General features: G+C 40.9%; 1 protein-coding gene across 1 annotated transcript in view; it reads right to left on the bottom strand.

The window, feature by feature from the left end:
• PLCG2 (phospholipase C gamma 2) overlaps positions 1-12,125 on the bottom strand; it is a 78,976-nt gene extending 66,851 nt beyond the window's left edge. The window contains exon 1 of the mRNA XM_044433903.1: positions 11,901-12,125. Within this exon, the coding sequence (XP_044289838.1) occupies positions 11,901-12,096 (196 nt within the window). The 5' untranslated portion in view covers positions 12,097-12,125. The remainder of the gene's footprint in view (positions 1-11,900) is intronic.
• Positions 12,126-13,114: the final 989 nt, after the last annotated feature.

Genomic DNA, 13,114 nt, shown 5'->3' with positions numbered 1-13,114 from the left:
TTAAAAATCAATAATAGGAAACTTTTACAGTATGATAAATATCAGATTTTGAAAGGGTGACTTACAAAGCTGTTGGTTTGGAATGGTTTGGAGCCAATTCTGAATTTAAGTAAGGAGAGAAAGTGGTTGGAATAAGCTGAAACCCGGTGTGCAATTTACTTTCTGAGACTCAGATACACAATAAATGTTTGTGCTGATGCTATACTTGTGTACACTCTCTTCATATATCTGTTACTCAACCGATATTACAAAGGATCTGTCCAGTGCTCCTACAGTCAATGGCTGGGGAGTGTATATTATATATACAAGTATATTAGAGATGAAAGAGCAGAATTTTTGTTTCTGAACTAAATTCAAGGAAGCTAAAACACATTGTTGTAATTTGAGAGATAGTAGTGCCTTAAAAAATAGGTTCTATAAAGATGGCAGAGAAAATTCACATTGTCCTTTGCCTTGGATTGAAAGGGGGGAATATGAATAAAAGGAGTGGGGAGATCCCATAATCAGGTAATATAGTCCAGAGGCATCTGGCTGGCCACTGTGGGTTAGACGGATCTTTGGTGCAATCCACCAACATTCTCCATATGAACTTGTTTCTGTACCTTGCAGAAGGTAGCAACTCACTTTTCTTAGGTTGAGATTACTCCCCAGAGTCCAACCTCTCAACAGTACCTAAATTAGACAAGCAAGAAAGGAACTGATAAAATTAGTAAAGAAGGGGTAGACAGGCAAAGGTCAGGTGGCAGTGAAGGAACACCCAAGACCTCTTGCTGCACCATGCAGAACAGTTATGCAAATATTCACCTCTTTTTCCATAAAAGTGAAAGCAATTAATTTTAGTCTTTAGAATGGCGGCAAGAGAAGAGGCAGAAGCAAGAGTTTTGCATGGCAGAGTAAGTTCTTATTAACAAGACAATCTTTCACCAAATGTTAAAAATCGCAAGAAATACAAAAAAGAATGCTGCTGAACCCTACTAAAATTGATTCCTGGGGTCAAATTAAGATTACTGAAATGCCATACAGTTACTTAATTGTACACTTACATACACTTAACTGGAAATAAGAGACTTGCTTTGTTACTGTAAGCAAGCGCAGAATTACGCTGCACAGTGTGTCTTTTCAAATGTTTATGTTCCTAAATGCTGACAAGAATTTATAAATGGGAACCATGTTTGTTATGTCACCACTGCCTTGGGACAGCTAGTGTATACCAAACACAAATACAAAGACTATTATTGAACAGGTGGTGCCAACACAAATGGACTTTGCCAGAGTTCAAGATTTATCTGCATTGTCACTGCAATATTTTATTAAGTCATATATTTTCACAAATAACGTCAGAAAGGCAGCAGCAGAAACTCAGATGTACTTGTGATGCACTGAAATAACCTTGTGTGCAAGAAAGAGGAAATGGCATAACATCAGCTTGTGCAGAAGGACTATATTTAAATAGCCCTAACCTGACGGGCATGTTGCTAGTTTAGTTAGTCCCAGACAAACAAATTTTCAAATCTGCAGGAAAGAAAGCAGCTATTACCTTTCTTGTTGTTTCTATGTAGAGCTTCCCCTCATCAAGATAATCTTAATTAATCGTGTTCATTTTACTCAAGTTATATTTGCAAACAAGCAGAGATAGTTCTGAAGAAAAAAGTGTTTTGCTCTTAGAACATTAAAAAGCCATTATTTCTCAAATGCTGCCACAGACAACTATCAGATGTAACCAAAGTCTGTTCGCAGTTGTGAAGTACAAGATTTGAGATGGAGTGTGCCTTTCTGACACACTAGCCTACCCTACTGTCCCCATAAATACCAGCTGTGCAGTTGGGGTGGGGTGGGGCAGGAATGCGGTTAGTTCAGGAAGTAGAAAAGAACCTGGAAGGGCTTCTCAAGTTGATGAGATTGCACTGGTGTTTCCAATAACAATGCAAGAATGGTCCTGGCCTGGGGACTGCAACTAAAAGTTGTTTCTTTAGAAAAGGCATTTTCACACACTGAAGGATTTTCACGTGCAGAAAGGAATTTCCCATCTACAAGCATGTCTTACTACCTCGGCAGAAAATTTCTAATCTAAAACCATGTCTTTCTCCAAGTGGATTTAATAAATACTGTATTGCATTTAGTCAATTATATTTTCTAATGCAATATGATAGCAATAATATCTACTGCCGGTTTACCAGGACCCTATTTTAATCCATCAAGAGCTGAATTAAATTATCCAAATAATTAACCCAATGTTGCAATTCTAATACTAAGCAGAAGAACATTTTGTTATAAAAGTAGTGTTGCCCACATCTTAGGAGGAAGCACCAGTGAATCAAATAAATGAAAGTTTTCACTGTCATGAATCATCCATTAAGGCAGAACTAAAGAAGTGACAGTTACTTTCTCCCTCTCTTTTCCAGTTGTCTGGTTGATTATCTTAAGTCTAAGACAGTCTTACCCCCATGGTGCCCAGTCCATTTGATGACCACATGTTGGCTGGAGATTATGCAAACTGTAATCCAGCATCAGGAGGACACCAGGTTGAAGAACCAGTTGGTGATTATCCATGCTTCTACTAATTCATTCTGATAGAAACAGGTGCATTCAAAAAATTAGTGTGAACCTGTCTGTACTAGAGAAAGGAAGCATCCATACACTGAGTGAGACCATTGCACCATGGCGGTCAGTATTGTTTGCTCTGACTAGCAGAAGCTCTCCAGGATTATAAGATGGGGGTCTTCCTGGAAAGGCAAGGAATTGGCTCTGAAGCTTTCTGTAAGAGCAGGACAGTATGTCTTCCCTACCAAAGAAACAGATATTGGTCAGGGTCAAGCACAGTAAATTTTCAATATGCACCTCCCTCTACTGTAATGTAAGAAATCTATTCCTTCTTCTGTTCTAATTGTATTTATTTATTTCAATTATATGGATAAAATGAAAAGAAGGGGTCTCCCTAAACAAGTTCCATATGCAAATGGTTCATATGGTTCTCATCAAAAAGGTAAATAAAACTGAAACAAAAGATCATCATCATCTCTTTCCCTCTTTTGAAAGTTCATGACGTGTGCTGCAGTTTCTAGAATGCAATGGCTCTGATGTGCAATTCGCTACTCAACAAAAAGCCTGCCGGAAAATCTCAGTTTCGTATTTTTAAAAAGGAATGGTAAAATAAATTATTGTTTTTCCCCTCAAAAAACCAAGACACTGTTACTACATGATACCACCTTACTTAGCCTACACAATAGGAAACACCATCCTTCCCTAAACAAGCAAAGATTTTTATTTCAGCATAGAAGAAAAAGTAACCTTCCTCTGCTATGGCAACACACAGAATACAAAGATAAATGCAGCTCAACTGGAGCTAAGAAAAGTATAGTTATTTCATCTGTGTGGTACATATCAGGTGACCTTGTACTTGCACAGCAGGACTGACGTTTGCAATTAATAAATGAATGGTCAAGGAGCACTTAATTGATTTAAGTTCAACTCTCCAGGGCCCAATGAACTGCATCTGAGAGTAAGAAAGGGATTGGCAGAACTCTCAGAACCACTATCCATTATCTTTGAGGAATCATGGGGGACAGTGAAGCGCCAGATGCCTGGAGAGGGGTTGCCTCATCTTGAAAAAAGGCCAAAAGGAGGAACCTGGGAATACAGGCAAGTTAGTCTGACCTCAATCCCTGGGAAAATTCTACAGCAGATAATAAAGAAGCTAATCTGCAAACACCTTGAAAACAAGGCAGTGATTACTAGAAGCCTGGATGGATTAATCAAGAACAAGTCTTGTCAGATGAATTCAATCTCAAGTTTTGATAGGGATATGTTTTCATATTTGCTGAACAGATAAACTCCCTTGTGGAATGTGGGAATGCTGTGGACATACTATATCTTGATTTTGGCAAAGCTTTTGACAAAGTGCCCCAAGACATTCTAATCAGGAAACTAGCTACAAGTGGGCTAGATGGAACAGCACTCAGGTGGATCCATAGTCGGCTACAGAATCAGATTGTGAGGTGCTAATAGATGGCACCTTCTCAGACTGGAGAGAGGTAATGAGTGGAGGATTGCAGGGTTCAGTCCCGGGCCCAGTGCTTGTCAATATTTTTATTAAGAACTTTGATAAGGAAGTATAGGGAATGCTCATCAAATTTGCAGATGGCACAAAACTGGGTGGAACAGCTAACACCCTAGAAGAAAGAAATAATATTCAAGGTGATCTTGATAGGTTGAAGTGCTGGACTGAAAACAACCAAATGCAATTCAATAGGGACAAACGTCAAGTTTTGCAGCTAGGAAAAAGAAACGAAATGTATCATTACAAGATGGAGAATGCTTAGCTCAACCATCCTACAAGCAAGAAGGATCTTGGAATTGTTGTAGATCACACGTTAAATAGGAGTCAGCAGTGTAATGTGGCTGCAAAAAACCCCAAACACTATATTGGGCTGTATAATAGAAGTATGACTTCCAAATAAAGTGATGTACTGGTTCCCTTCTGTTTGGTACTAGTTAGACCCCATCTTGAGTACTGTACCCAGTTCTGGTTACCATACTTCAAGAAAGATGTAGGGAAACTGGAAAAGGTTCAGAGGAGGGCGACAAAGATTATCATGGGAACAAAGCCTCCTGAGGAGATGCTGAAAGAACTGGGCATATTTAGCCCTGAGAAGACCGGGGGGAGATATGATACCACTCTAGAAGTACATGAAGGGCTGTTACAGTCATGCCAGAGTGCAGCACATAGAACAAAGGGCTCAAATTAAATGAACCCAAATTCTGACTGGACATCAGGAAAAACTTCCTGACTGTTAGAACAGTATGGCAATGGAAGAATGACCTAGGGAGGTCATGAACTCTCCCGTATTCAAGGCATCCTGGAGGCAGCTGGACAGCCATCTGTTAGGGATACTTTAACCTGTTGTTCTGCACTGAGCAAGGAGTTGGACTCAAACACCTTATAGGCTTCTTTCTACTTCAAATGCTCTGATTCTATGATTTACTGTTAGAAAAATGTGCAGTGTTTTGCATTACGCCAATTCAAGTGAAAAAATTTTCAAGTACTTTGGAAAGAAGAGCCACTTCTTGAGTAAATAATTTCAGTGTTATACCGGGCCCCAATTTAATGTTTTTTCTACATCATGGAAAGTGCTTGAAATGGAAAAAAGTAAGAGAAAATATCTACAGAGGCAGATTTAGTATATAAGCCACCATCAGCCAACACTGACATAATGTTACACCAACGTTCTCCCACCACAGACATAACTCTAGCAGGAAGAAGCAGGCTCAATCCAAATCAGAAACCCACAAGTCCCAAGTCAAGGGTAATGTTATGCCAACAAAAGATGGTGTGAGTCAAAAGATACCCAATGAACTCCATGGAGAGCCAGAACAATCTGCTTCTCCTACCTCCGCCCACTCCAGTAATGACATTGTGTAGGATTCCAACCATCTCTGCAGCTAGTCACAGCAAACCCACAGCAGTATAAACAAACCTTGTTAAGGACCCATAACTCAGATACAAAGCATATGGTGCTCACTCACTCTCTTTCTCTCTGGCCTTCTGTTTTGCATGCCCAATATATACAAGGGGGGATTTAGGGAATACGAACTATGGCAGGCCTGCTTGCAAGGGAACTATCTGGCTACTTTGATATACTTCCCACTGTTTCTTTTGTGTGAAGCAGTCAAAAAGGCAAGATGCAAGAAGGGAACTGGTGAAAGTGACCTGAACTGGTGTGCAGGGATTCCTGAAGGCAGTTACTGGTCTCCTACTGCCTGTGCAACAGTGGGTCATGACATGGAAGCTGTTGCAGTGTTCCTCACAAAATAGTATGCATGTGATAACTGTGTAGATTATTTATGCATGGACATACATAATACATATGCATGCATTAGTGGAGGGGCAGATTGGTAGCACTAGGGAAGTGACTCATAAAGCAGCTATCGTCTCTGGTGTCCTTTTAACTTTTTATTGTCTTTTTTGCTGAGAGTGTGCGAGATCCAAATATGCTACACTCAAATTATGCAAATGTAAGCTAGTTTCTGGCATGGTTAGAACTAAGAACTGCTGGATAACTGCAGCTCAAAATGCTCAGTTACACAAGTTTCTGCAAAATACCAACAGAGATGGCTAATTGGCTCTGGGCTTCTACAAAGATGTCTAGCCAGGTTGCCAGTTCCAAAAGGGTGTAAACCCAAACAGAAAGGTCATTGTATACTTACACCATTCTGAGCAAATGTAAGTTGCTTTTGACTGAAACTATCCAAACGTATAAAGTCTTTGAACCAAGGGCCACTGAGAGGCTGCCCCCACTGCCCTCCCAGGAAGAGCACTGCCACATGGGGTAGACCAGCCTGACCCAATATATCAGCCAGAGGACTCAACTCCAGGAAGTTCACTTCCTCCTTCCCCACCAGAAGGAACATGCGGTTCCAGCTGACAGTTCCCTGGCACTGCAGACTCCAGCTTCATCCAAAGAACTAAGGGTGAGTGGAGGGCTACACTCCCTCTCCATGGCAAGGGAGAGGCCTTCATAAGAGAACGCACACCTGCAAGGGGCTTGTTTCACTTGTTCCTGTCAGAAAGAACACCTATAGGAACTTTGCAACTAAGAACTGGTTCCTGAGGGTTTTTTCCTTCCTTCCTCCCAATTTCTTTTCCTTTGGTGCCATATATTTAAGAATGTAAACCTAAGAGCAGTGACAAGGAAGGGGGGACATGACAGAGGTGTACACAATTATGTATGCTGTGGAACAAATGAATAGGGCATAGTTTTTCCCTCACTCGTAATACTGGATTACCATGAAGTTGATTTATGGGAAATTCTAGACAGGTAAAAGGAAGTTCTTCACACAGAACATAGTTCAGCTATGGAAAGCACTTCCACAAATATGCACAGCACCTCTAGCAATCTGGACAGCTTTAAAAGGGAAGTGGGCAAAGTCATGGAGGATAAGGCTATCAATGGTTACAAGTCCTGTTGGCTCAATGTTACATCCAGTATCAGAGGGCAGGGTGCCTATGTACACAGTTTGCTGGGAAACCTATATGGGAGGGTGCTGTGTCCCGCTTGTGAGTTAGTTTCCCAGGAAGAGACAACTGGGCAATGAGTGAACAGAATGCTGGACTAGAGGAACACTTGGTCTAATCCTGTATCAATCTTATTTTTTCTGCTGACTGTCTTAATATGAACTGTTGTAAGCTCTACTGGGAACCCTTTTCAGCTGAAGAGCAGGGTAAAAATGTTTTAAGTAAGGGGAGCAAGGGGATGTACTGCATCAGGCAAGCCATCTTAGCAGCAAGAATATTAAGCTCTCTACGTGGAGGCATAGCAAAGCAGTAAAGTTTACAATTAGCCATTCTGAAATGAAGGTAGGATATTGTCCAAAAAGCCTAAAAGAAAAACCAACAACTACCAAGAGCTTTTTTAAAAAACAAAAATGAAAAACTCAAGTCTTTGTCCTCAATAATTGATAGCATATTTGCATCATATCTCAAAGGGCATAGCCAAAAGCCCGTGTATTAACTGTAAGAAGCTTTGCCTTGGCAAAATATGCACAAGCTAAAGTTTGAACAGAACTAATTGCTGCTTTGCCTTGCAGAAAAATTGCAGGATCCTACCCTATACTTGTGGCAGGAAGACAAAACCACAAGCTGGAATACCACAAATTTAGCACATTTCTCAGAATGCTGGCCATTTGAAATCACCCCTAAAAGAAACTTTAAATTGAACACAGAATTCAGGCTGCAATCGAAAAACTGGTTTCCTGGAGTAAGCCCCACTGAACTGGGTGTGCAGTTTAGACAAAAATTCTTAGCACTCAATATAGCTCAAACAAACAGTGCAGATACTGATCATGATCATCAAAAAGGGAGCCATAAATGTACACATGAAACTTCCAAACTTCTAACTATTCTATGTGGAAAATATTCTATGTGCTTATAAAGCTCTATTAATCATGGTTCTGTTCATAAACTAGATTCTGAGTGCCCTGTTCTTATCAACTTTTTTCCTGTTAACACATTCTAAATTTGCAAAATTCAGACAACTATATAATCATGTTGGTATTTTTTATTTTGCAGAATGTGCTATTTGGAACACACTGTTTCCACCATACATGCAGCAAGTTTTTCAAATGAAATCATTCCCCATGACTTTGTAATATGCTTAAGATGTCTGTAGTGTAATAGGCACAATGCACCTAACTTCAACTTAGGTATTATTTTAAGAAAGTATGCAGCCACATATTCCAGTCTGAATTAAGCAAACGCATTATGTTCATCAGTAAATCAGCACATTTAAAAGAGTTATTTTAACCTGTTGCTGCATCGACTGAAACTAAGGGATTTCCACTCAGGTGCTCGTTGTTAACCAGGCTCAGCCATGAGATTTGTTTATTGATTTTAATTAGATCTGCTTCAATGATCAAAAGCCTTAGCAGCAACTTCTCAAATAACTGTCAGTGTTCACCAAAGGAAAACTAATAATTTAACAAAAATGTACCAACTGGTTTCCATTCTGTGATTAACAGTTTCAAACATATTCAAATTTTACGCTCAAAACAAATTCTACATTGCAACATTCTTGCATTTATTTCAGCACACTTATGTGACACACCTAATAGCATCTTAAATTGCTTGACCTCCTGGCCTCCATTTTAGAAAGAGAAAACCAGTTTCTACAGGTTTTTTTTTTATTTCATGCATGTATCATTTACCCACATAAAATACAATCCTACGCAAATGTAAAGGCAGGAAAGGGGCCTACAAATTGCTGAGGCAAGCTAGGAGTTTTAGGCCTCTTTCTGTCTAGACTTGCAGAGGACTGCACCCTGAAGTGACTACTTCCTGAACCCAGTGTAGTAAATTATGGACCATGAAAGCCGATGTGGCAAGTCAGTCTGTTGTTTTACTCAATAAAAAATGCTGTTATCCCTGTAGAAAATATACTGACTTACCTGTATCAGAAGGACAACGACTAACAGTTGATTAAGCATCTGGCTTTGAGCCAATTAATCAAATACAAATGCAGTTAACTTAGCAGAATCTCGCTTGTTGAGATTCTAATGGAATTATAAGCTACCACTAACTGCGAAAATATAAGATTAACACTTCCTTCTGCAGTACCTTTCATAGTTAATACCGTAAAAGCAAGATCAAACACACACACCAAAGCATGTCCTTAAATTATACCCACTGGTTGACTGATGTTTGCTCTTAGCAAGTGAAGTCTACCTATTATTAACCAAGACCAAAATCCTACACACAGTTAAAGTGCTTACATCCCAGTGGTTTAATTTAAGGAAGTTAACTGTGTGAACCTTCGGAGTCTAAAGCTTTGATCAACCTGCCAGCTAAGCAGGGGTGAGGAATGTGTTTTGCCTAAGAGCTATATTCCATTTCAAAGGTATACCAGTAGTGGACAAGTCCAAAGGAAAAAGGCCAAGGCTAAAAACACTAGCTTTTCCTGTCAGTAACTAAACATTAGGTGAGATATTTCAGCCTTCTAGAAGGAGGAAAACTGCACAAAACTCAAGAAACTACAGAATGAAACCTGGGAGAGATTTCATTATGCATAACAGCAGATTCATATGTGGATTTTATAAGAAAAGCAATAAAAAAGCTTCCTTGAAATGATGTTTCAAGAACGACTGCCTGGTGACAGTGACACACGCGTTGGTGACTTCCTGACTTGACTTTTGTAATGCGCTCTACGTGGGCCTGCACTTGAAGACGGTCTGGATACTTCAATTGGTTCCAAATAGAGCTGCCAGGCTGCTGATGGGGACTGGGCGTTATGTTCACATGACTCCAGTCCTCCGTCAGCTTCACTGGCTTCCCATTGAAGTCCGGGCCCAATTCAAGGTGTTGGTGATGACCTATAAAGCCCTTAATGGCTTGGGTCCTGGTTACCTGAAGAAGCACTTACGTCCATATATGCCCGCCCGCCCGCCTGCCCCTTGAGATCAGTGGGAGAGGCCCTTCTCCGGGAACCCTCCGTGAAGGAAATTAGGAGGGTGAGTACCTGGAGGAGGGCTTTCTCTGCGGTGGCACCCAATCTATGGAATGCGCTCCCCAGAGAGGTCCGCCTGGCGCCGTCGTTATTTGTTTTTCGGGGCCAGGCGAAGACCTTTTTATTCAAATGTTATTTTAATTGTTAATATTATTTATTCATTTTATTCTTTGGCCAGGGTGACTTAATTTATATTGTTAATTTATATTGTTAATTTATATTGTTTTATTGAATTTTATTTATTTATGGTTTGTGAGCCGCCCCAAGGCTTCGGCAAATGGGGCGGCATAGAAGTCGCCTAAATAAATAAATAATAAATAAATAATGTTGCATTTATAATAGAGAGCACAGCTTTAAACACAATCAAGAACACAAGAAGAGCCAAGGTAGATCAGAGCAAGGGTTCATCTAGTGCAGCAGTCTGTACCCATGGTGGCAAACCAGGTTTCCAGGTAAGTGATTCTGGCCCTGTCCTGGACAAGGATGCACTCCCTCTAAAGGACAGAGTCCACAGATTAGGAGTACTTCTCGAACCAGAGCTGTTCCTGGAGGCCCAGGTGGCAGCAGTGGCGAGGAGCGCTTTCCTTCAACTTGGGCTGATCCATCAGCTGCGTCCTTACCTGGACAAGAACTGCCTAGCAATGGTGACACACGCTCTGGCAACCTTCTGGGTGCACTACTGTAATGCGCTCTATGTGAGGTTGCCCTTGAAGGTGGTCTGGATACTTCAAATGGTGCAAAATAGAGCAGGTCACTGTTGGGGACCGGTTGCTGCCAGGTTGCTATCGGGGACCAGTCATTACTCTCATATAACTCCGGTCCTCTATCAGCTTCTCTGGCTTCCTATTGAAGTCCACGATCAATTTAAGGTGCTGGTTATGACCTATAAAGCCCTAAACGGCTTGGGAACAGGAAACCTAAAGGAACGTCTCTTTCCCTACGTGCCCCCCTGCCCCTTAAGATCTGCAGCAGAGGCCCTGCCCCAGGAACCCTCCTTGAAGGAGATTAGGAGACAGAATACAGGGAGGAAGGTTTGCTCTGCAGTGGTGCCCCGGCTATGGAATATGCTCCCTAGAGAGGTCCGCCTGGTGCTGACGTTATATGCTTTTCTGTGCTAGGTCAAGACCTTTTTATTTACCCATTATTTTAATGTTTAAAAGATTTTAATTATGTTTTACTTCAGCTGTGGGTTGTTAGTCTTATTATTGTTTGGGGTATTATTTTAATATTGTTTTATTTATTGTGTTTATAAGCCATCCAGAGACGCATAGTGTTTAGACAGGTTAGAAATATCCCAAATAAATAAACGAATGAATAAACCAGCTCAAGCAGGATGGGTGCAAGACCTCCATCCATCCAAGCCCCTCAACAGCTGGTGTGTGTATGTATACACACACGCGCACGTGCCCACAAACACACACCCAGCTGTACCCTACAGAGGTCCTTCTCCAGGAGCCACCTTTAAAAGAGGTAAGGAAGGTAACTACAAGGGGAAGGGCCTTCTTGGCTATGGTGCCCCATTTATGGAAACAGCTCTTTATGGAACCACCAACTCTCTCTATATTCCAGTACCAGATCAAACCCTTTTTATTTTCCTGGTATTTTAATTGTTAAGCACTGTTATTCAGGAGACAGGAAGGAGGAAATTATGTACACACAGAAACAATGGAATCACCCAACAGCTTCACCCAGGTAAAAAAACCACTCATGTGGAAACCACACAGCATGGTTTACCAATATGTGTGCATGCAGCCACACACTACAGTGCGAACAGCCCATTCAGGGACTACTGACCATCACAAAAGCGTATAGACTTTCTCTGTTCCCACTGTCACACTGCAGAATGCAGCCATACTTGAGGATGTGGCCAATAATCTGCAGTAACACATCCAAGCGGATACTTACGGAATCCTTCAATCCTGTCAGCTGTCTTACTCCACGCTACCTGCCTTGTTTCCATGATGACCTGAATTGTTCTCCTCTCTGGATTACTCTTTTTGAGGTTATAGACTGTCATGACAGTGCCCAACTCCAGGGTCCTTTTGATCTGGCTCTTTTCGTATTCTGGAAGGTCCCCATAGTCCATACTTTTCCGAGACATGTTTAGAATGAAGGGAGCACGTCTTCAGCAAGCTGAAAGAAAGAGCAGGAAGAAAGAACCATTATTTTAAAAGAAGACTCTTTCTTGTTAACATAACATAAAATAAAAATGCAGTTTCATAAAAAAAGATTTTCAAAAAGTGGAATTAGGTTAGCATATAACTGTTCTTGAGGTCACATACACAAGTTTCCAATGGCATCTGGTTAACTTGAACAAACAGTCCTACCCAAATTAGGTACTTTAAAAAGGAAAGTCAAGTGAGGCTATTGAACAAGAAAGGAGTTAGCACTACACTAGCCAACACAATATGAACTTATTAACAATGGCAGGGTGGAGTAGCTTGCACACTGGCTGACATATGATCTCATATCATGGAAAACAAAGTAAGAATGCTGGTAATTTGTCAAGAAAGTACCACCATCAACTGTTTGTCCTTCACGACATTATTAAATAATCCACAGCAGAATAGACACTGCAGCCCAATTCCCTGCCCTGAGCTACATGGCATTCCTCAGATGGCTTACCACAAAATATAAAATCAAAATCATGGCAGTAATTTCTGAATCAAAATCTGACAGAGTACAAGATGAAAGCAGCTGCTGCCCTAAGCACCCTTACTTGCTTGGCAACTCAGCATCTCAGCAACAGCATCTATAGCTTTGACCAGAGGCAGCCAAATGATTGTAAAAGGGAGGTCTTTTCCCCTTGGACCCGAGTCTGGCAGAATGGGCCACTCCAGGTCGGCCATAATAACCTGAGACTAAATTTCACTGATCTTTTGAATACAATCATTCCTAATTAGGCTTTAAAGAGTTTGGAGCCAAAAATGTTCCAGGCTCAAACCTTTCCTCTACCATGAACTCACTAGTATACCTTAGAAAATACACCACCACCATCTCCCACCCCAGCATCTGCAAGATGTGGATCACAATCATCTTGCAAGGTTTTTGGCAAGAATTACGGAAGCAGTGTACGTGCAGTGCTCTGAACGGTTCTATATAGGTATCTTTTCCATACA

This window comes from Varanus komodoensis, unplaced genomic scaffold (genome assembly GCF_004798865.1).
Source record: "Varanus komodoensis strain SLA01 unplaced genomic scaffold, ASM479886v1 scaffold27, whole genome shotgun sequence".
Classification (NCBI taxonomy): Eukaryota; Metazoa; Chordata; class Lepidosauria; order Squamata; family Varanidae; genus Varanus; species Varanus komodoensis.
Note: the sequence above shows the minus strand (reverse complement) of the source record. Positions and strands in the feature narration are given on the sequence as shown.